Source organism: Trichechus manatus, unplaced genomic scaffold, assembly GCF_000243295.1.
Source record: "Trichechus manatus latirostris isolate Lorelei unplaced genomic scaffold, TriManLat1.0 scaffold00131, whole genome shotgun sequence".
NCBI lineage: Eukaryota > Metazoa > Chordata > Mammalia > Sirenia > Trichechidae > Trichechus > Trichechus manatus.
Window position 1 is genome coordinate 5,012,052 of NW_004444067.1, and position 25,080 is coordinate 5,037,131.

Consider the following 25,080-nt stretch of genomic DNA (forward strand, 5'->3'; position numbering starts at 1 on the left):
CATGAACATAGGTGTGCATATGTCTATTCGAGTGATGACTCTTATTTCTCTAGGATATATTCCTAGGAGTGGAATTGCTGGATCGGATGGTATGTCTATTTCTAGCTTTCTGAGGAAGCGCCGTATGATTTTGCAAAATGGTTGTATCATTTTGCATTCCCACCAGCAGTGCATAAGAGTTCCGATCTCCCTAAAACTTCTCAAATTTGATGAAAAACATCAACCTGCACATCTAAGAAGCTCAGCAAACTCCGAGTAGGATAGCATAAAGTGGCCCACATCCAGACACGTCAGAGTTCAAGGTTCAGGAATTAATGGGATGAACTTTAGTTAACTGTGCCATTTCTGTCCAAGACACACTTCATTTAGTTAAGAATGATGGTTCCTCACTGTAGCACCCTTGACCTTGATTTCACACCTACTTAATAGATAACCTGTTAAGAGATTTTTCTGGAGCCTTGGTGGCGCAGTGGTTAAGAGCTCTTAACCAAAATGTCAGCAGATTGAATCTACTAGTGGCTCCTTGGAAACCCTATGGGGCAGTTGTACTGTGTCCTGTGGGATTGCTGTGAGTCAGAATCGACTCGACAGCAACAGGTTTGATTTTGTTTTTTTGGTTTTAAGAGATTTTTCTAGCTCAAAGATTCGAGGATACTAAAGAAATTTTAAAAGGTTACATTTCTTGTGAGAAATCTAACACCACCGCTTTTGCACTTCTGGTAGCATATTGACATTTCAAGGTGTACTTGCTCACTTTGACATGTGGTTCTGTTTTCAAACACAGCTTTAGTAACAGTATAGCTCAAAAGCATGAAATTGCTGATGTTCAACCATTTTTATCCTACAAAATACCCATTTCATATGGTTCAACCTCACATGTACTGTGTACTTCCTAGTGAAACTAATTTTGAGACACTTCATTTAATACGAACTCTCTGTTGCTCATTTGCTTGGCACTTTTTTTTTTTTTAATATGTTCCTAGATGATCTTAGGTACACTGTGATTGTCTATTGTTAGGTTCCCCGGAGTCGATTTTCAACTCAGCAACCCATGTGACAGAGTAGAATTGTCCCATAGTGTTTTCTGAGCTGTAATCCCACACAGGTCAGGGGTGGGTTCAAACTGCCAACCTTTTGATTAGCAACCGAGTTCTTAACCGTTGTGCCATTGGGGACCCTTTTAGGTAGTACATGGAGTCCTTCAAAATTAGTTTCATTATTAGGAAGTGTACAGCGCATGTTAGGTTGAACCATATCAAATGGCTATTTTGTAGGACAAAAATGATTGAATGTCAGCGATTTCATGATTTTTTGAGCTGTACTGTGATGAAAGCTGTCCTTCAAAGAACAATTTCTGCAAATTTCAAATACTCCTTGTTTAATCGTGGTGCTCATACTGTTGTCTTTAGTTGCATGACCTTGTACGGAAGGAGCAAGAAAAGATAGGAAGTGTTGAACTTCATTTGGTTTATTTCTTGCGTACACGACCCTTTGTGATGCGGGTGCAGATTAAACCTCACGGCCATTGAGCGCGAGCGGCAAGGATTGATCCCCCTTTAAATTTTGCGTCTTACCTTGTGGCTCATCGTTTGGGGTGAGGAGCTGTCTCGCAGTTGTGGTAATTGAGTTCTGCCCTAATTGTTTCCCTTGCTTCTGTTCGTTTCTCTAGGTTTGCTGTTGCTTTCACAGAGTCAATGAAGGAAATGGCACAAGCGCAGTGGGTACGTGTTTGCTTCAGGTCACTATTTTAGTCATGCTGGTGAAATGGCAGAGTTGGAAAACTGAAAGGCAGTCTTACTAGAGCTAAAAGGTGTCCCAGCGATGCCGCCTGCTGCAGCCACAATGGGGTGTTATGTTTCCCATCTGCCGATGTGTCGTATTTGTACAGGTATTCTTAAAACCTCACTGACTTTCTTTTTTTTTAAGTATTGTTACTGAATGGCAAAAATAGCCCCGTAGCCAAATCTTTAGTGTGCTGAGATTGGCTGACTTAAAATCTGGCTGTCGCGTAGCAGCAGCCTCATCCACACCGATAGTAATAACCTCTTAGGTGGGCGATGCCGTTCCTAGCTTGGACTATTGATGTGAATAACTTGAAGGAATAGGGTGCTTTGTAGCTTTACAAATTAATTCACATATTGACTCTCGTATTCAGGATGACTTTGAGGCCAGTCCCCAGTGGGGAGGGTAGGTACAGGCACTGTGGAACTGGTGGCTGCAAAATTAAAAAGCAGATGTTTGGCTGTCAGCCCACAGCTGCTCCCTGGCGGTGCAGATCTGCGGAGCACCGCCGTCTCCAGCCTGGCGGGCCCGTGCCCTGCCGGCTACCCACTGTGTAGAGTGCTTTGCCTGCATCATCGGCGGGCTGGTTCCTGGCGGGCGATTTTACAGGCTGTGCCGGCTGACTTCGTCAGGGTTCTGGTGCCAGAATGTCTCAGGGTTCTCAAGAGAAACAGACCCAGTGAGACATGCATGTGTATATGTGTATATACGGTAAAACCTGTGTGAGGTAGAAACCTGTCTGAGAAGGAACGCTTGCTGGGTGTTTGTGAGGTAGGATTCTTCACAGAGAGCAATGGGAAAGTGGTTAAGACTGCACTCTGTCAAAGGCGGAAAACTTGCGAGACCCCGAGAAACAAGGCAGTCCCGTTAAGTTCCAGCTTTCACAGGTTTCACTGGGTAGATAGAGAAAGAGGGATTGGTTGATTCATTACTTCAAGGGATTGGCTTCCACGATTATGGGGGCTGGCAAGTCTAAAATCTGTAATGGAGGCAATGGGAAGAGTAGAGAGTCGAGAGAGAGCAAGTTCTGCCATTTTTGTCTGCTTATAGCCTGGGGCAGACCACACCGTAGGGAAACGCCCCTTTCACCTGATGGATTGGCTACATTTCATCGGGTTACATTGTGGAAGGTGATTACATTACACGACCTGACATTACCCTGTGGAACAGCAACTAGTCTAGTGTCTGGCCAAGCTCCTGGGAGCCACAGCCTAGCCAAGTTGACATGTAAAATTAACCATCACACTGGTTCTTTATAGAATTCAGTTTGTAAACTTCAGCACCTGGAAGCTTCAACGTTGGGACAAGGGTGGAGGTGATCGTCTCTTAGAGAAGCTCAGAATACCGTGCACACGAGGACGTGCAGATGCAGGACAGCCAGAGTGTGTACATTGATTCTTCACATCACACGCTTCCCAGGCAGGGAACTGAGGCTGCACTTCTCACTGTAACTTAGTGAACGGTGAGTCTCAGAATAAAGACTAGCAACAAGGTTCATGCTGTGGCTGTTTGATTATCTATCTGCCTTCTTCAGGTAGTGGTACTTGTAAACCAGTGTTTCTCAAAGTGTAGGCCACGGACCCCATTCTCACAATGATGCTGAGCTGTTATTTGCCTTTTCCACTGTGCGACAGGCAGTGAGTGGTGAATCCACTGGCGTCTTTCACGCAGTGGAGGCAGGATACCATGCCAGTGGTCACTGGTCATTCACCACCACCCATTTGTAGAGAGAAAAAAAGCCAGTCTTATTAAGAATGTCCTTGTAACAATTGTTAATGTTATTAACTACTGACCTCTGAATACCAGTCTTCTCAGTGTTCCGTGTGCTGGGCAGGGAGTGAAGCGTGGTGGTTACTGTGCCGAAAGGCCCTTCTGTGATTGTTTGGATTGCAGACCGAGCTGGGTCTGGGGCTGCTCCATGATACCTTTTTATTGTTTTAACTTGAAGGAATGACTCATAGACAACCTGTGGTTAGTCAGATTTGGGCATTTGGCAGAGATGATCTAAAAAAATGAATGAATGGATCCAGTCTCTTCAAGGAGAACTGGCAGTATTTGTTGCCAATGCTAAAATTGGAAGTTTCAAGCAGAAATTAGAATTTTGGAAAGATACCACGAGACTGGCAGCTTCCCGATAGTTAAAGACTTTTCTCATGGGATCAGCGGTGCTCTTAACAAATGTGATTTTATGGGTACTGTATAATGAAACGTGTCAACGCTGGGAGATCCTTGTAACTCAGGAAACCAATGTTTTCCAGATGACCAGCACATCATGGCGTTCCAAAATCACGCAGAGGTAAAGGATCCATTCAAAGTGCAAGACAGAAAGTTCACTGATAGGATTTCAGATTCCATGTTGCAACTAGCCTTTAAGAAAAAAAATCAGCACTTGTTGCGTTTTGTCTAGTATCCAACAAGAATACCTACAGTGATCAGAAGAGGCAGTTAAAATACTTCTTGCTTTTCTAACTACTTATCTGCAAAAGGCTGGATTTTCTTTTTATACTTGAGCCAGAACAACATAGTGCAGCCGCCTGAAGGGAGCATGGATGAAGACCCGGCTGTCTCTGTTAAGCCAGACATTAAAGACAGCCTTTCCTTGCCTCTTGGCACATGCGCCCCACCCCCCATCCCCGCCCCCGAATTGACTGCCCGTTTCCCTAACTTCTCAGTCTTATATGTTATCCTTGTCCAGGTCCTTCCCTCGCCCTCCAGAATTGGCACAGATGTGTCCACTCACTGTATTAGTTAGCTTCTGTGTGTAACACACCCCCCAGTGTAGTGTTTTAAAATGAACATGTATTGTTTCTCACAACCATTTGCCTTGTTTGGGCATCTCTTCCAGCCTGGGTCAGCTCGACCAGGGCAGAATGCACCGGAACCCTCAGCTGGGGTGGGGGGACAGCTGGGGCCTCCCTCCTCCCGTTGGTCTGCCCTCAGAGAAGATACTCTTCCTGATATAATAACAAGCGTTTGGGGGGAAGAAGTGGAAATCAAGAAGGTGGCAGAGACAGTTGGGTCTTGGGCGATGCTGTGACAGGCACTATGATAAAAGCTCAATGAAAGAAGGGAATTAACTTTTTATATATATAGCTTGAAGTGGTGGGGTTACTTATTAAATCTGAATAAGAATCTGTTTGTTTTACAGCATTTTCTACATTTTTTATTGGTGGATGAGTTTTCAAATAAAGTTCAGCCTACTACCTTTATGTGATTAGTTTTCGCCAAAAAAAAATGTATAAATAATGCAAACATTCATTATTTTAGATGGGTTTTTGTAGAGGGGCTGTATTTATGTATTCTGAACAGTGATACAGTTCTTGAGTAATTAAGTTTTGCTTTTCAGAATAGTATTGCCAGCCTTTGTTTTTAATTGTGCATTCTTTATTTTAGTGAGCAGGCTTGGCTCCGTTTGTAATTTAGTGAATCCTACCTAATTATTATCAAGCCAGAATCAAATATCAGTAATCCCAGATTAGCAAGATTTCTGGCATTTGCTTCTTACTGCTTTTATCATTTCCAAAGAGAGGATATAGGTATATGCAGTTTATGTAGATGAAAGTAGATAAATGTAGTTTTGAGCATAAAGTCTAGTCCTGAACTTGTGTTTTCTCAGCTACCGTTACTGAACGTTCTGATCACAGGTTCTGTAGAAGAATCCTGATCAAAAGAGGGGAGTATACAGAGCAAAAAGATCCCCTGAGGCCTTCTTTAAACCAAACAACAGTCTAGCTTAACTAGTAAAGGATGTCTGCTGTGAGCTTTGTGAGCTTTTAAAAAACTTGCTATATGGGATCAAATTGTTAACAGCAACTCGAAGGGTTTGATAGGAAGCTTAGGGGGAAATGAGTGTATATCTATAGAGGAGGAAGAAATCAGAGAAGGAGGATGAGAACAGTTGCACAATTTGAACGATGTAATCAACGCCACTGTGTTGTACATGTAGAAACTGTTGAAATGGTATATGTTTTCCTGTATATATTTTCAACAACAATAAAAGGCAATCAATTGAGGACACAGCATAAACACAGCATACTCTCTATAACAGCACCATCTGATGGAAGTATAGTGCGAGCCACAAATGTGAACCTTATATGTAACTTTTCTACTAGCCGCATTTAAAAAAGCAAATAGAAACAAGTAAAATTAATATTTAGTAATATATTTTATTTAATCGACCTCCCAAAGTTAACTAAACTGCTAAGTTTGATGTCACAGCCTCCAAGACTGCCCTCACTTAAGATTCCGAATGCAAATTCGTGGAATTCACAAAACCTCCCTCGGGTTCGATAATTCACTAGAAGGATTCACAGAACTCACTGAAAGCTGTTACCCACGGTTACAGTTTATTACAGGGAAAGGACACACATTAAAATCAGCCAAAGGAAGAGACACATGGGGCAGATTCCGGAAGTTCTGAAGGTGAAGCTTCCAGGTCCTCTTCTCATGGACTAAGCCTGCATCACCCTCGTGGGGCCGGCGTGTGACAACTCACATGGAGTATTGCCAACCAGGGAAGCTCATCCGAGCCTCAGTGTCCAGAGTTTTCACTGGGACTTCATTACACAGTCAAGATTGGTTGATTGATTGATCGCCCATGTGGTTGAACTCAGTCTTCAGGTTAACTGATACCACGTGACTCAAGCCTCCACCCTAAGTCACACTAATGGCCTTTCTGGCACAGCCAGCACCCACCCTAACCAAAGACCCGCCTGTAAGGTATGACACAGATCACCTTCCTGAAGCTGAGGGCACAGGATAGACCTCTCATTGGATAAGGCCAAATTCTTTACTACACGATTGTAGTCAATGAGACCTTATTATTGCAACCTGTAATCAGTGTCCAAATTACTGAGATACTTTACATTCTTTCCATTGTACTAGGACGTTGAGATCCAATGTGCATTTTCTGTCACAGCACATCTCAGTTCAGACCAGCTCCATTTCAAGTGCTCGGTGCCACACGTGGCTGGGGCTCCATACTGGACAGTAGAGCTCCACACACATTCAGTGGGGAGTTACACGTGGCTGTTCAGGTTTTCTGAAACATCTATTCATACAGCACCTGACAGGCACAGTAACAGAAAGGTGCAGGAAAGGGCTTGTTTTGTAACTCCTGGGTTAATTTCTGCCCTCTGAGAAAGCTAGGATGCTCGTTTCAAAGTGGTATTTTCAAAGCTGTGTTAATGACCACCCATCTATCTCTGGATGTCTCTATACAAATGAGTTCGATTGGATTTCAGTAAAGATAGTTTTATTTTACCTTTTTTAATTTGAAATGCCTTTGTTTAGGCTCAGGTCGTTATTTTTTTAGTGTGGTTTATACCAGCCTTAATTTGACATGGTACCTACTTTGTAAAACATGCAACCCCACCGGGCTCCTTAGGAGGTTTGCGTGCTATGTTATTCATATTTATCTCTCAGGCTCAACATCAGTCATGCTTTGGGGTGGCATTACGCCTTTGGTCTGTGCTGTTACAACCTTGACTTGGCATTTTTAAGAATTTGATCCACTGCAAGCTTCCAACTGTGACCCGTGCGTTGTGGAAATCTAAAAGTATCCTACACAGAACTTTAATTTTTTCGCTGCAGTATGTGACAGACATTCAGAGTGCAAATGTCGGTACTTCTAGGTTTAGAATGCTTTCTTTAATTTCACCAAAAACTTAAAAAAATAAAATTAAGCATACATCTTAACTGAAGGCTGTTCTCCCTAAATAGTGATTATAGTTTACTATGTCTCCATTGTGGTTCAGAAGCCTGCAGGCCTACGAAAAGCTTAACTGTACGGTTCATGCTCTTTTTCTAATAAGTGCTCTGTTAAGACAACCTTAACTCAATTCAAATATTTATTTATGAACTTTTTTTTTTTTTTAAATCTTGAGTTTGAGTAAATATTGCTTGAAGCAATTAATCAACTTTAAGAAAGGACAAGAACAGAAATGGTGCATTAATTCTCTCTGCTGAGGTTAGCATTTGGCTTAGCTTTCTGGTGGTGATACTTTTTAATGATTTTTTTTTAATTAAAACATTCTGAGTCACCTCCTTCTGGAGCTTACCTACCTTGTCTTCGCATCTGTTAAAGAAAAATAACTTTCTCGAAGTCTTTGGGTTCTGCAATGAGTAAAGTGAATTTAACTTCTGGTATGTGCATAAACTCATCACCATTGCTTTGGAAATTCAAATACAGAAAGCAAGGCAGATTTCACTGGCTGTCAGATGAGGAGCTCATGTCACAGGTGAGCTGGGAAAGTCCACCTGGGGTTAGTGCTGCCCTGACGGAGCGAGCTGGCATGGGCTGATCCTGGAGCCTAATAAAGCATGTGTCCTCTGAACCACTTCTTTCTCCTCCTCCCTTTGCATGGCCCATTGCTTCCTGTGTGATTATGTCTTCAATCTCCTGGCAGCAGCAGAAACTACACATCCCACATCTTTTCTTTTAGTTTCTACCACAATAGAAACCTAAAAAGTATTCGTCTCATCTGTTTCATCTCTAGAAGGCATAGTTTGGACGCTAGCCTGCCTGCAGATGCTTGGTGAGAGAAACCCCAGGGGTTGGTCATATCATAGGAAGCTAATTGTTTTAGTAACTTCTAGTAAGATCGGCTTTCCTCAGAGCTTTCTGGAGGGACGGTAAGTGCTCTCTGCATTTTTCCCCTCATTTGACATCCCTGGGAATTAAAAAGCCTTAAAGTAACCCCTGGAGTTTTCACCAGTTCCAGAGTTTACCTTTCTCCTCATCTGGGGCTCCTCACCTCATCTGGGGCTCATACTTTCTGAGTGACCGCAAGTACTGCTTCTAATTCACTGGACTGCTAAGGCAGAGAGGGGTAGGGGAAGCTTCTGAACAGAATCAAGACTATGTCCACATTATTTACTCCATCGGATTTAACTGTATGGAAACCCAAAAGAGTTCCCTAGAATTTCCCTGTTGACACCCTCACTTCCTGAGTCCGAGGACTAGATTGGCTTCGTTTTGCCGGGGCTCATGGATTGTTTGGTTCTGTCTTTGTAGCTTCTCCATGTTGGATCTGATACAGTCGACCAGCCTTCCAATGTAGCGTTTCCATTTCCTCCTCGTCTCACCCAAGTCTGTTTTCTTTGCTTTGTCTGCTGGTTAAGTTGCAGGAGTTTGGTGGCACAGCTGTGTCCTTTTTTTTTTTTTTTTTTATTGTTGTAGTTTAAACAAAGTTTACGTTTCAAGTTAGTCTCCCATACAAAAATTTATACACACGTTGTAATTGCTCTCCCCATACAGCGACAGCACACTCCTCCTTTCCACCCCTGATTCCCCGTGTCCATTCAACCAGCTCCTAACCCTCTCTACCTTCCCATCTCACCTCATCTCAGCCACCTGTTTAGTCTCTTGTATCTACTTGAGCTAAGAGGCATACTCCTCACGAGTATCATTTTATGCCCCACAGTCCAGTGCAATCCCTGTCTGAAGAGTTGGCCTCAGAAATTGTTTTAGTTCTGGGCTGATAGAGAATCCGGGGGCCTTGCTTTCCGGGGTTCCTCCAGTCTCAGTCAGACCATTAAGTCTGGTCTTCTTGCTAGAATTTGTAAACATTATTTTCTTTTAACTTGCTTGATAACAGATTTCTAAGGAAAAAATATAGGGGGAGAAAAAAAGACGTCATGTCCCTTGGAATATACTTCATGACATAGTTATATTTTGAGATCTTTATGTTTAAAAAATCCCATTTCCGTTGACTCGATTCTGACTCATAGCGACCCTACAGGAAGGACAGAGGAGAACTGCCCCATGGGGTTTCCATGGAGCAGGTGGTGGATTCAAACTGCCGACCTTTTGGTTAGCACCTGAGCTTTTAACCTCTGTGCCACCAGGACTCCTCTTACGTTTCGTGGCCATAATGTCTTTTAAGCAATTTATAACTATTTTACAAGTTACTTTAATAAAGCAATGATCACAAGTTGTAATTTCAAAAATAAAAATTATTTCTTTGCCACCTGTAGAGCATAAAATTGTGCATATATTTCAAAAATATTTATTGTAGGCTTCATTTGCAGAAAGTTTAATTTCAGAAAGGTAATGTCTTCACCAGTTGCTGTCTAGTAGATGCTGACTCATGGTGACCGGGTTAACCTCTAGGTTATATTAATCAAAGAATGGGAAATCCTTTTGTTGTGGCTGTCTGTTATTTCTATAGTAGAATCCATTATAGAACGGTATAAATTAGCATTTGGGTCTGCTACAAAACCAGATACATCTATAGGTATCTTTGCTGAGCAAATAATAACAGAAGCTGAACTATATGAAGAAGAACATGGCATCAGGAGTGGAGGAAGATTCATTAACAACTTACAATATGCAGATGACACGACCTTGCTTGCTAAAAGGGAAAAGAACTTGAAGCACTTACTGATGAAGATCTAAGACTACAGCCTTCAGTATGGATTACACTTCAACATAACAAAAAAAAAAAAAAATCCTCACAGCTGGACCAATAAGCTGCATCATGATAAACAGAAAATATTGAAGTTTTCAAGGATTTCGTTTTACTTGGACCCATAATCAACGCCTGTGGGAGCGGCAGTCAAGAAATTGATGTATTGCGCTAGGCAAATCTGCCGCAAAAGACCTCTTTGAGTTGTTAAAAAGCAAAGATGTCACTTTGAGAACTAAAGTGCACCTGACCGAAGCCATGGTATATTCATTTGCCTTATATGCATGCGAAAGCTGGATAAAGAATAGGGAAAACTGAAGAATTGACACCTTTGAATTATAGTGTTGGTGAAGAATATTGAATATCCCATGGACGGCCAAAAGAACGAACAAATGTTTCTTGGAAGAAGTACAGCCAGAATGCTCCTAAAAAGTGAAGATGGTGACACTTTGAAAAACATAAAGATCTGTATTCTCGGCATTAGTGAGCTGAAACGGACAGTTAATGGCCATTTTGAATCGCACCATCATATGGTCTACTATGCCGAGAATGACGAATGGAAGAGGAATAGCGTCTCATTCATCGTCAGAAAGAACATTTCAAGATCTATCCTGAAGTAAAACACTGTCAGGGATAGGATAATATCCGTAAGTGTATAAGGAAGACCAGTTAATACGACTATTATTCAAATTTATACACCAACCACTAATGCCAAACATGGAGAAACTGACGATTTTTACCATCTTCTGCAGTTTGAAATTAATCAAACATGCAATGAAGATGAATTGATAATTACTGGTGATTGGAATGAGAAAGTTGAAAACAAAGAAAAAGGATCTGCAGTTGGAAAATATGGCCTTGGTGATAGAAATGACGCTGGAGATTGCATGATAGAATTTTGCAAGATCAACAACTTACTCATCGCAAGTACTTTTTTCCAACAACATAAATGGTGATTATACACGTGCAGTTCGCTGGATGGAATAGACAGGAATCAAATAGACTACATGTATGGAAAGAGACGATGGGAAAGCTCTATGTCATCAGTCAGAACAAGGCCAGGGGCCGACTGCAGGACAGAGCATCAGTTGCTCATATGTAAGTTCAAGTTGAAGCTGAAGAACATTAAAACAAATCCACGAGAGCCAAAGTATGACCTTGATTATATCCCGCTTGAATTTAGAGACTATGTCAAGGACAGATTTGATGCATTGAACACTAATGACCTAAGACTGGATGAGTTGTGCAAGGACATCATATACAAAGAAAGCAAAAGGTCATTAAAAAGACAGGAAAGAAAGAAAAGACAAAATGGATGTCAGAAAAGACTCTGAAACTTGCTTTTGAACATCGCAAAATGATCACATAAAAGAGCTGAACGGAAGATTTCAAAGGGCTGCTCAAGAAGATAAAGTGAAGTATTATAATGAAATGTGCAAAGACCTGGAGTTAGAAATCCAAAGAGGAAGAACACGCTTGGCATTTGTCATGCCTCCAGTTGCAATATTGAAAGATTCTACAGGCAAACTAATGATACAGGAAGCATCAAAAGAAGATGGAAGGAGTACACAGAGTCACTGTACCAAAAAGAATTGGTCGACGTTCAACCATTTCAGGAGGTAGCATATGATCAAGAACTGATGGTATTCAAGAAGTCTAAGCTGCACTGAAGGCATTGGTGAAAAACAAGACCTCAGGAATTGACAAAATGGTGATTGAGATATTTCCACAAATGGTTGCAGCACTGGAGGTGCTCACTTGTCTGTGCCAAGAAATTTGGAAGACAGCTACCTGGCCAACCGACTGGAAGAGATCCATATTTGTGCCCATTCCAAAGAAAGATGATCCAACAATGTGGAAATTATCGAACAACACCATTAATGTCACACACAAGTAAAATTTTGCTCAAGATCACTCAAAAGCAGTTGAAGCAGTACATGGACAGGGAACTGCCAGAAATTCAAGCCAGATTCAAAAGAGGACATGGAATGAGAGATATCTTTGCTGATGTCAGATGGATCTTGGTGGAAAGCAGAGAATACCAGAAAGATGTTTACTTATGTTTCATTGAGTATGCAAAGGCATTCGACTATGTGGATCATAACAAATTATGGATAACATTGTGAAGAATGGAAATCCAGAACGCTTAATTGTGCTCATGCAGAACCTGTAGATAGACCAAGAGGCAGTCATTCAAACAGAACAAGGGGATACTATGTGGTGTAAAATCAGGAAAGGTGTGTGTCATGGTTGTATCCTTTCACCATACTTATTCAATCTGTATGCTGAGCACATAATTCTAGAAGATAGACTATATGAAGAAGAACGTGGCATCAAGATTGGAGGAAGACTCATTAAGAACCTGCAATGTGCAGATGACACAACCTTGCTGGCTGAAATCGAAGAGGACTTGAAGCACTTACTGATGAAAATGGAAGACTGTAGCCTTCAGTATTGATTAGACCTAACGTAAAGGGAACAAAATTCCCAACGGGACCACAACTGGACTGAAGTTGTCAAGGATTTCATTTTACTTGGATCCATAATCAACGCCCATAGACGCAGCAGTCAGGAAATCAAGCAGCGTATTGCACTGGGCAAATCTGCTGCAAAAAGACCTAACTTTAAAGTGTTAAAAAGCAAAGATGTCACTTTGAGGACTACCGTGCACCTGACCCAAGCCATGGTATTTTCAGTTGTCTCATAAACATGTAAAAGCTGAACAATGACTAAGGAAGACCAAAGAAGAATCGATGCCTTTGAATTATGGTGTTAGCAAAAATATTTAATATAGCATAAACTGCCAGAAGAATGAACAAATCTGTCTTGGAAGAAGCACAGAGTGCTCTTTGGAAGTGAGGATGGTGAGACTTCATCTTCTGTACTTTGGACATGTGATCAGGAGGGACCAGTCCCTGGAGAAAGACATCATGCTTGGTAAAGCAGAGGGTCAGCGAAAGAGAGGAAGGCCATCAATGAGATGGATTGACACAGTGACTACAATAATGTGCTCAAACATAGCGATGATTGTGAGGATGGCACAGGACTGGGCAGTTGTTTGTTCTGTTGTACATGGGGTGGCTACGAGTCATAGCTGACTCAACAGTACCGAACAGTGAAAACATGCAGCAGGACACTGGCTTTTTGTATCTAGTAATGGGCCAAATTAAATAATGGTTTCTCATGGATATTAAAAATGAAGAACCACCCCCTCATACACACTCATTCAATCTTCTTTTCCATTTTGTGTATTGAGAAGCTAATCCTGCAAGGCAACTGATATCCAAGGACTTAGACTCATGTTATTTCAGGGCAAGTGGAACAACAATAAATATTGAGCAAAGAAAGCTAATTTGTATTTAGATCATTTTAATGACGAAAGTGTTCTTCCAAATCAATACAAGCCAGTTGGTGTGTGCCAGATTGTTTATTCGAATGGTGACAACTCAAACCCAGATTTCTTTTATACTGTTTTCTTGATTTTCTTGGAAAAGACCTTCAAATGTCATTGATGATGTTTTCTGAAAGTCTTTTCAGAACTAGACGCTGACTTATTTTTTCAAGTGTTCAAGAGATTTAGAGAAGTAATGCTCAGAGTTTGCAAAGTCCAGTAGATAAATAGAGAAGTTTCCACATATAAGCATTTCTGTTTATATAGTTGAGATACCAGTTGAATATATTTGGAGTTGGGAAGAGGGGAAAAAAGGCTTTTTCTTGAAAGGAAAGTTTTAGGCTTATGTATTTCTAATTGTAAAACATATTCCTAATGAAAATAAGAGCAAAACTATAAACCCTGTTTTGCCTTACCTTCCCTAATCAGATTTATCTAAAATTATATTGAGTCTGTTACTATCACACAGTTCAAGTATTAAGTTTAAAGGTAAAATGGCTTGTCAGTGCATTGTTAGCAGTGCATTAACATCCTTCCTACAGGAGTTTCCCGTCAGTGCTTCAGATGGAGGGCTGAGTAAAGAAGCATTCTTAGCCTGCCTCCACTGCCTTCTGAAAAAATGGTCTCCAACTTTCCAGTGAAAGTATAATTAAACAAAAGGACTATCTCGGGGCTCCTAACTTCAATATCTAAGTACAAATAGTGTCTATTAGCATTTTCCCCATTAAAGCTAAGAGCTTGGCTAACAAGTAGGGAAGAGATTCTAGAAACTCTTTTTTAAGACTTACTATTTCAAGCGTGTGTTAGACGGGTTGCCGCCAGTACTGTGGGGCGAATCCAGGAGACAGTCAAACCTTGTGGAGGCTCCAGCTGCTTCTAATGGTTGAAATACCAAACGACTTCCCAAGAATAAACCCCAAACCAAACTGAGACTCATGCGTGTAGACAAGTTTAGCTCCGCTGCTCCCCAGTGCCTGGGAGCCTGCCGTCTGCCCAGGGCCTCTACCGCCGGCCAGGGCCTCCACCGCCAGCCAGGGCCAGGCCTCTGTTCTTCCCCTAGATCGTTGCTCCCTTGGCAGCGCTGCTTCATATCTGGCTTGTTTTTTTTTTTCCAAAATAGCAGCACGATTTGAGGTGAGGGCCGAGTGGGCCGGCACACACCTAGAACGGGCTCCCGGGCCGCCCCCCACCCCTGCGCACACACACACTTAGGCAGAGAGAGCACAGAGCTGGGGGTGCTGTGACCTCAAGTCTTCTGGCTGGTTTGATCATGTCACCCATGTATCTGGGTAGTTAGATCACGTGAGCAAAGGGTGTCCATCTTTGGACTTTTTCACTGAGATGACTGTATATTTCGGTCACATAAGAGAGGCAGCCGTTGGCATCTCCTTGGCCCTTCAGCCGTTTGTTTACAGGTGGACTTCCCGCTCTCCTCGTCTTGTCCAACTTTGGTATCTAGCCTTGATTTGTAAAAAATCTATGCCACCGTTTCAACCGGAGCTCGAGAAATGGATCCTTTTTATCTCTAGTAGTTTTTGTGACATTCCACCAGAAAACACCACAAGGACTAGTAAGTTTCCATTTTGGTACAAATACCCCCATGAGTCCCGCAAGCCGTTCTTCCCCCAGGGGCACGGGGAGACCCTGATGCAGCCTGAGCACCGGTCTGTGCCTCTGTACCTCCGTGCGTGGGAGAACCTGCCGCTTGGGCTGGTTTTTTGTTCCCAAATATCGGGTGCTGTCTTCTTCTTTTTGTTCCAAAGGGTGGGAAGAGTACTCTTGCTGAGGGCAGGGACCCTACTCTGGACATGTATGGGAGAACCACACTTCCCAGAACCCCCACCTTGAGCCACAGAGCGGGGGATGTGCCGGGTAGACCCCTCAGAGCACGCTCTCTGGCTGGGCTTCAGTAACTGTCCCACTAACCCAGTGACCGTAGGCCTGGAAGCTGCCTGCAGCCCCATGTGGGGACTCCTTCTTTGTGCTTCGTGCCTTGTAGATGCTGCGTTTTTACTGGGCAATTAAAACCAGAGGTAACTTCTGCTCTTGTAGAGTAACACGTCTGTGAGCAGCTTGTGGATGATCCCTAGCCACGCTTTTCCAAGAAGAATTTTTAAGGCCTTTATTTCTAAAAAGCAGTTGTCCTGGACTATGGAATTCTGTCGAACTTACCTTTTTTTTTTTTTCTCCTCTCCCCACTTTCCAAAAGCCGCATGCTAAGGGTAAGATCTATGTCCAAAGTCAAGGTAAGAATTTTTAAATATATATCTTTTTCTTTTTAAAGCTGTAATGTGTGTCTGACACTTGCTTAACAGTGATCTGTGGGCGTGGGGGCCAACGGCATCCCAGACAGGCCGTGGCTAGGTGAGGATTGTAATGGGGTGGGGGTGTGTTGGGGCTCATTATTCTCCTCTCTGGGATATGTTGAGAATATCCCATAATTAAAAATTACAAAAACATAGAATACATAAAACATTAAAATATGTTTGGAAAAATTAGGTGCTCTGTTTGCCCACCCTGAGTTATGACGCCTGTTTAAGCCCACCGTCCTTATCTGTGAAGCTAGGTTATCCCGGCACCAAGATTAGACCACTGACGGCAAGTGGGCTGTCTCTCCATCTCTCGGTCTGTCCGAGCCCCTAGCCTAGATGTATGTCCAGCTTCCTTATTACTGAGGAGCCTCCCATTCCAGAGAAACTCATAGCTCTCAACTTAGTAAGATGGACACATTATTATTTTCTAACATTGAAATGAGAGGTAAATAGGAGAACTTGCAAAAGAATAATTTAAAATGCAGATCACCTAACGTTTTCAATAAAAGTACAATATACTCAATCTATGCCCTTCCATAAAACCCTCTGGGGTCTTCTAAGCATGGTTTGTAAGCCAACTCGACTAAAACCGAAACCAAATCCACTGCCACTGAGTTGATTCCAACTCATACTGACCCCATAGGACAGAGCAGAATTGCCCCGTAGGGCTGCAAAGGAGCAGCTGGTGGATTCAAACTGCTGACCTTTTGAGTAGCAGCCAAATGCTTAACCACTATGCCACCAGGGCTCCCGCCATTGTACCACACAATAGAAGTCATGGAAAGACAGTAGTTCTAGAATGTAGAACTGACCTCAAGCTTAGGGGGTTAGGAGAGGTGCTGGCCAAGGCCAGGAGTTCAAGCCCCACAGGAGTTTTTTCGTAGTGCATAACTCCAAGGAGGAGCCCTGGTGGCGTGGTGGTTAAGGGCTCAGCTGATAACTGGAAGATCTGCAGTTCGAACCCACCAACTGCTCCACAAGAAAAAGACCTGGCGGTTTGCTTCCATAAAGATTACAGCCTTGGAAACCCTATGGGGCAATTCTATTCTGTCCTATAGAGTCGCTATGAGTCGGAATCAACTTGATGGCAATGGATTTGGTTTTATGGGTTTAATCCCAAGGGGGCAAGCAGGAAGGGGGCAAGCAGGCTCTTAGGTCCCTCTTTGCTGTGTGTCACACTATAATGGTATAAATGGAGTAGTGGCTTCAAATATACTTCTAGCAGCAGAACCATTTGCCAAATAAGATCTCTTCGGAGGCCCCATTTAACAAATGGAGAACTTCCTTGGTTACAGCTATGTGTAAGGATGTGATTCCTGCTGGATCAGCACCCCCTCCTTTCCTCTGCTATGGCCTCATTTACAGGCCAGGAAAACACTGGCATAGTCGGAAAAACATGGGGTTTGAAGGGGGACTCTACCGCCTACACGCCGTGCCATTTTGAACACGCCCTTTAACCTCTTAAACCTTAGTTTCCTCCTGTGTGAACTGGAGGAATCAATCTGCCCAACAGGTTTGAAGGGTTGCCTTCAGTGTGTGGGAAGTAGGGCCTGGCACAGAGCGGGCCCACATTAAATAGTCATTGCTTGAATTATTCAGTATGTAAGGTGGTGAGATGACTTAATTTACATTTTGTGAAGTTCCTAATTTTTCCTGTTATCAAGATCATCTGTTCAATGTTGCCTCTGAATTGTCTACATCTTAAGGACATCCAATTATTCAGAGAATTTGAAGCCTAACAAATCTGTCTGAGGAAGAGCAGGCAGTAAGATAGGATTTGGAGAGGGTTGAGATTAGGAGTTTTAATACATACAGAATTTTTACGTAGGGTTATTAGAATTTAATTGGTAATGCTTGAGAAACTGGTTTCAAGAAAACCAAACCAGTTGCCGTTGAGTCTACTCTGACTACCCATGCGTGTCAGGGTAGAACCGTGTACTCCACAGGGTTTTCACTGGCTAATTTTTCAGAAGTAGATTGCTAGACCTTTCTCTGAGGTGCTTCTGGGTGGAGTCAAACCCCCAACCTTTGGGTTAGTGGCCGAACACGTTAACCATTTGTGCCACCCAAGGACTGCATTTTAAAGGGATTCAAGGTTCCTCTGAACTTGAGCCCCAGTGGCACAGTGTTGAAGCGCTCAGATGATAACTGAAAGGTCAGAAGTTCAAACCCACCAGCCACTCTGCTGAAGAAAGATGTGGCAGTCTGCTTCCGTAAAGATTACAGCTTTGGAAACCCTATTGGCAGTTCTGTTCTGTTCTTCAGGGTCATTATGAGTCAGAATTGACTCACTGGCATCTGGTATGACCCCGGGTATGGATTATGGTTGGCAGTGGTGGGTTGATGCCCATGTGGAGCCTACAGTGCTCACTTGGATGCCAGCTGCTGGAGGGATTAATGGGAATTTGGTGAAGCACTCAGAACTTGGAGTGGCTTTGTGTGCGCCAAGTATTAACACTTATTTTAACTTCAGCACAAAACATCTGGTAAAATATCAGTAGTCTCATCGAAGTGAAACTTCTCCTTTTCTTCTTCCTTTGGCACAGGAATTACAACAACACCAAACGCCGCTTTTAACTGGAACACCTTTCTTCAACATGCAGGTGAGAGATCCAACCTCCCTCTAGGGTTTCCATCGAAGTGCACCCGGTCCGTTAGCGTCGGTTCCTCATTTACTATGTTCTGAACAAGAGGCTCACAAAAAAGAGGTGGTCAGGTCAAAGAAACCTGCTGTGTTAAATAGAAGGATAGGCAGTACCATGAACTGGAGCAAGGCGCGGAGGAGTGGGAGGACAGACTTAGTTCCTGTCCATTCTCTGAGGCTCCGTCGGCGGTTCTGTCCCCGTGAGGAACCGCTGGGCCAAGGCCCTGGGTGCTGCTCTGAGGGCATGCTTCCAAATGTTTAGCATCACTCTTGATGACACTTGTTCTTTTTAGGGATAACAGCTCATGTATTCGCTTTGTTTTTCTTTATTAATTCCACACCTAATAAATGACCATTGTAGAAAAAGGAGAAAGGTATGTATCAGAACAAAAAATTTACATCACAGAAATCTCAGCACCAAAAAGGAACTGCTATTAATGTTTTGCTGTAAGTGCTTGGCTGCTAACCAAAAGGTTGGTGGTTTGAATCCACCAGCCACCCCTTCCATGCCGATAGATACATAATTTTTTTAAAAAACAAAAATAAAGTCAAGCAACCTAACCAAAGAATATATACAGATGACAAACAAGCCTATGGAAAAACGCTCAACATTGTATGTCATTAGAAAATTGCCAATCAGAACAATGGGATTACACACTGGTTTTTCTGGCTTAGAACTGCGTTATAGGCGGATCAGCCTGGGAATTCTGGGTACCTGTAGTGTTGTCACTGAGTGCCATCAGATCACTTTGGCTCATAGTGGCCCCTCGTGACCGAGTAGAACTGCCGCTTAGGGTTTCCTAGGCTGTAATATTTACAGGAGCAGATTGCCAAGTCTTTCTGCCGTAGAGCTGCTGGGTGGTTTCCAAGTGCCAGCCTTTCAGTTAGCAGCCAAGTCTGTAACCATTGTGCCACCAGGGCTCCTTGATAAAGAGCAGCTAAAATTGGCTCAGCACATTCAGTGCAAAGCATAATAATGGTTCTGTTTTAACCTGGAATGTTTCTCCCTAGAATCGATAATAACAGACAGTGAAATGACAGGGGGTGGGGGGCAAGGTTACAGCTGCAGGTCGTCTCATCAACATCTGGGAAGCTACTGGAAACGCAAAACCCGTTCCCTGCTCTCAGCAAACTCCAAGACACCCTGAGCTTGTTTCCACTACAAAAACGCCAAACAAAACCATTGCCACATAGTATATGTCAGCGTTGGGTTTCCTCAGAAAGAAGAATGTCCAAGCGTTTTATCAGAAGTAATTTTTGTATTGTATTCATCAATCTCGGCAACAATAGCGTAGCTGTTCTCAGCTGTACAAATGAGCCCACACCACCCGATTACTTTATCATGTCAGCAAGCGTGTGCCGTTATTCAGGACCGCTGGACCCACTTTAAATCGCCTGTTGTCAGGTTACTTCGTCTTCCATACATCATAGTACACATTGCAGTGCAAGTGAGGTTCGGAATATCCAAAGGAGGCATGCTTGTTCGTCAAGTTCTGTAGTCTTGTGGTTGATTGTGTTCATTGGTCTTACGGGTGGGTGATTAACAGAAAAGCCAAGAGATTTAAAACACCCTTCAGAAAACATTTTCCCTGGAGTCCTGCTTGGGTGACGTTTACTCGTAATGCGTGCAGTTGGAAGCTGTAAAAGTAGCCAGGATATATGGGCGCAGGGCAACTTTGGTTGTGGCTCTGGTGGCTGCGTGTGAGGTAATAGCTGGAGGGTGGACGTGAGATTAATCTGCATCTCTGGGTTTTATGCTCCGATGTCTGTTCTCGTCCGTGAGGTCATTTGTCTTTGGCGCAGCTCAGGCGCGGGAGAGGGACTGTCCTCCATGCCCCCTCTGTCTTCTTCTGGCCTGCGGAGCATTTGAAAGCTGTGTTGTGATTTGTCACTTCCACTTTGAGCCCCAGACAGTGAAAACGGAAGACAGTGAATGCGGTACAGAGTGCTCGTGGATCCAGTGCTTACCCTCGGGATTCTTCTGAGCCGTTCCCCTTGAGATCGAGGGGTGGGTGGGGAAGGGCCTCACTCGACACGCCATGTGAACGGAGGTGTAGTTGACTAGACACCGAGGGTGACAATGACATTTCTTAAGGGCTTGGTGCCAATTTCATATGCATGCTCTGCTTACAACATGCCACAGGTTTTCTGACAATTTGTTGTTATGTCTTTAAGCCCTGGTTAACAGAGACTAGGTCTCCTTAGTTGAAACCATTGAACCAGTTTTATGCTAGCCAGATGCCATGTTTGAACAGATTCACTAAGATCAAATAAACAATAAAATAGCTATTCTAATCAGAAGATACATTTATAGACATTAAGCTAGTAATCTGCCCTCTGAGTTTTTCTATACATTTCCATATATATCTTAAACGTTGATATGATTCAGTGTTCTGTACGGCATTTGCTTTTTAATGCCAGTGACCAACACACCTAAAATAATAATTCCTCGCAGGCCGCCAAACCCCAAAACTTTGAAAGCTTAAATTTGCCTGGGTCACTTCCTCCTGCGTCTCTGTTTCCCATTTTATTTTATTTCTCTGTCTATTTTTCTTTCTCTCTCTCACCCTCATTCCCTCTTCCTTCCTTCCCTCCCTCCCTTCCTTCTTTCCCTCTTTTTGTATTTCTGTGTGGAGACTCGAATATGCGTAACTCAGATTGTAGCATTTTTCTTCCTCAGGCGACTCCAGAAAAATCCACGTGTTTTTCGTGCGGAGAATTCGTGTTGCCCCATCCCTTTAGACTTGCACAGCCCCCACTTCAGGTTTTTTAGCTAAAATCCACTAAAGGTCATACGTCCAACTGAAGTTGTTGATGTTTTTCTCCTTATAATAATCTGTAGAAGAAATAAAGAGAGCTACTAGAATAGAATGTAGGCCTAGCATGTGGCTGAAAGAGGATGGGGTCTCTTTCCGAGCCGGCTGCCGAGTCACACTGGATTCAGCAGCTTGGTGGTTAGCCAGGTATGGTGTCAGACCACGAAGGCAACACATTTTGTTTTGAAGATAAAAATACCGTCTTCCAGGAAATGGTAATACTGGGAAGATACACAAAGGTGGACATCTGTAAAATGATGGGTTCTGACCTTGACTCATGCATGACCTGGCTGTTGGAAGAAAAGCAAAGGTAAGAAGAACAAGCCTTGAGTCCAAAGTGAAGAAATGAAGCCAAGAATCTAGGTAGGTACCTGCCTCCCCTCTGAACCTCAGCAGGCTGATCTGTTTTATTCTGTTGGAAAACCTTCAGAAGAACACAATGCGTTTCCTGACGCCGGCCAGGACTGTCGGAATCTGAGATGGCATTAATCAGCTGATGCTTGAGTGTGTGGGCTGGAGCACTCGCTTGTTTGATCAGGACTTTCCAACTTTTTTTTGTTGTTGTTATTGTAGTTTAAGTGAAAGTTCACAGTTCAAGTTAGTCTCGTACAGAAATTTATACACACATTGCTAGGTGACCCTAATTGCCTTGCCTATACTGTGACAGCACACTCCTCCTTTCCACCCCGGATTTCCCGCGTCCATTCAGCCAGCTCCTGACCCTCTCTGCCTTCCCATCTCACCTCCGGACAGGAGCTGCCCGTTTAGTCTCGTCTATCTACTTGAGCTAAGAAGCACTCTCTTCCGGAGTATCATTTTATGTCCATAGCCCAGTCTAATCTTTGTCTGAAGAGTTGGCCTCAGGAATTGTTTTAGTTCTGGGTTGACAGAGACTCCGGGGGCCATGCTTCCTGGGGTTCCTCCAGCCTCAGTCAGACAATTAAGGACTTTACAACTGTTATCTTCATTTCCTCGAAAATGATGTTTCTGTATTTGGAGAGTGCACATGAGCTCCTCGAATCCAAAACGCTGCCTCCACATCTTATTTTTTTAATTCTAGAATAAGACAATGCATCTAGCCCTTCATTCTGTCACATCTCATTTAGTTTCCTGAATTCCCAGTCCGCTGCATTTAATCTCCACCCGGGAAGAAGATGAGGAGAGAGACGAGGGAGTATAGGATTAACTCATCTCCCTCCAGGGTCTTGTAGATCAGAGGTTGGCAGTTTTAGATACTGTAGTGAAAACATCAGAGTGCCTCGTACTTGGTAAGGCTAAGTATTTTTTTTGAAGATTTTATATAAATTGGTGTGTGTGTAAATGTCATGTGTTCTAGGTTGCAATATAATAATGTTTACCTCATTGTAAGTCACAGTCAGAACAGTTTGAAAATGAGTGTTGTGGATTATGGCTTATTTTGTCCCGAGGGTTGGCTGTCCGAGGGGTCCTGGGAGGGAGTGCGTAGAGGTTCCTTTTTCCAGCTTTACCTGGCTGTGGGCTCCCTCACGTCTGGGCCTGTGATTTCTGATAGCTAACCGGTTTCAAAGTAAAGGAACAAAATAGGTTTCCAAGATGTCTACTTCTCAGATAGCAAACTAAATAAATAAACACAGCCTTCCTCGGTAGAACATCAGGTAGGTTCTTCAAATGGTGATTTCTTCGGGAACCATCCTCGTGCGTCATATGCGTGGGTTTTTATTGTTTTTGGTATTTAGTTTTCCCGTTTAATGATACAGGGTCCCCGCTTACTCCCTCTTTTTGGTCCTTTGATGGGTTCTTCTTCCTCCCTTTTTCCTTCTCCTCCTCGTCTTTGTCTGCGTTTGGGTTGGGATTCCATGTACCTCAGGAGTATGGTGTCCAGTGGTGGCGTGTCCTTCTTGGTGTGTCACATCTGGAGGCACCTGATGTCAGCTGGTCCCGTTCTGGGTGATTTTTTTAGAACCTTTGTGTAAACTGTGTGTGTGTGTGCACACCTGTGTATATGGCATGTGTGGTGGGCTAAGTTCTCTTCCCTCGGTTAAGGTAGTGTCCCCGTGGGTTTCTTTCTCCATGTACAGATACTATTTTTTCCTTTGTAATTAATAAGTACTTTTGGGAAGATGCTTTTAATCTCTATCCCCATCAAACTCTCACTTGCTCGTTTTAGCGTTGGTGGTTCTTGCTTAGTAATGTAGGTTTGACTCTTTCTCAGACTTGATCTCCCTGTGCTTAGAGATTTTCTTCACTTCTTATTGTCTGTTAGTTTCTTCTGACCTCAGGTTCAAATACCCGATCTCAAACTCCCCTGACCCCAAATTCAGATCCTGCACATAGCCAGCTTAAACTTCCAATCAAACAAGTACTCATTAAGGTTTGTATTTCTCAGGTTCAGGATACTCAGAACTGTGAGGAGGTACAAAAAAATCTCAACATGTCAGTGACATCAACATTTAATTCAGAGGCTGTGATAATTTTTTAAGGTTTTTCTGAGAGGTATATCTCAATCTTAACATATTTATAACAAAGATTTTCTTCAGAACTGGTTATGTATTTATTTTATTTTAGCTTCTGTGATTGTGTTAAAGTGGTATCAATGTATCTTTTTACACTTCAGATTAATTATATTCCTATTCGAGACTATGAAAAGCACAGAGAAAATGAAATTGTCTTAAGTAATGGATGAATGCCCACCCTGGGGAAGAAAACCTTTTACTTGCGTGATTTTGGGTCCAGATATATATGGTTGTAAATGCTGAAGTTTCAAGTCCACTTGTGTGGACTTAATATATTATATATATGTATATATATATATAAAATATATATTAATATATAATATATATTAATAATTTCTATTGAATCAGTTATCTTTTGCTACATAACAAACCGCTTTGTAATGTTGTGGCTTAAAACAACCATTTCATTTCTCGTGATTTTGTGTGTTGGTGATTTGGACTGGGCTTGGCCGGGACAGCTCATCTCTGCTTCCCGTGTTTTGACTGGAGCTCGTGCGCAAGCTTGTGGTCAGCTGAGGCCTGACCCTTCCTGTAGGTCCTTACCCACATCCGGGGCTCAGCTGGGATTGATGGTCCCCTTCTACGAAGCCTCATTTTCAAGGAGGCTGGCCTGGGCCTGGTTACAGGGCAGTGGTGTCCTAGGAGGTGAGAGCAAGTGCCCCAGGATTGCTGAAAGTCACTCACCATCACTTACACTGTATTCTGTTGGTCAAGGCAAGTCATAGGCCTGCTCTGACTCAGGGGGTGCAGAAATATATATGTGTGTGTGTGTGTGTGTGTGTGTGTGTGTGTGTGTGTCCCTGGGTGGCACAAATGGTTATGTGTTCAACTGTCAACCAAAAGGTTGCAGGTTCAAGTCCACCCAGAGGAGCCTTGGAAGAAAGGCCTGGTGATCTATTTCTGAAAAAGTAGCCATTGAAAACCCTATGGAGCCTAGTTCTACCCTGATGTACATGAAGTCGACTCAGTGGCAACTGTTTTTTTAAAATTTCTGTATGTGTGTGTTTTCAAGAGTACATTAATATATAAACCGTTTTTCTAGTTTCAATAAGGGAAATACTCTTCTAATCGTCACTGGACCCAAATATTTCCTAGGACCTCTGGTTCACATTTTAGCAGTAATTGAACCAATTCTCCCTGCCCTGTCCTTCCTCATAGCAGCACAGGTAAGTTCACACTTACTAGGTCAGATGAACCAACAAATCTGTCTTGGAAAAAGTACAGCAAGAACGCCC

At 42.9% G+C, this 25,080-nt stretch overlaps 1 protein-coding gene across 1 annotated transcript in view; it reads left to right on the forward strand.

Annotated features, from left to right (window-relative positions):
- GLT1D1 (glycosyltransferase 1 domain containing 1) overlaps positions 1-25,080 on the forward strand; it is an 83,610-nt gene that overhangs the window by 21,932 nt on the left and 36,598 nt on the right. Inside the window, exon 4 of the mRNA XM_023739275.1 lies at positions 1,670-1,721. Coding sequence (XP_023595043.1) covers positions 1,670-1,721 — 52 coding nt within the window. The remainder of the gene's footprint in view (positions 1-1,669; positions 1,722-25,080) is intronic.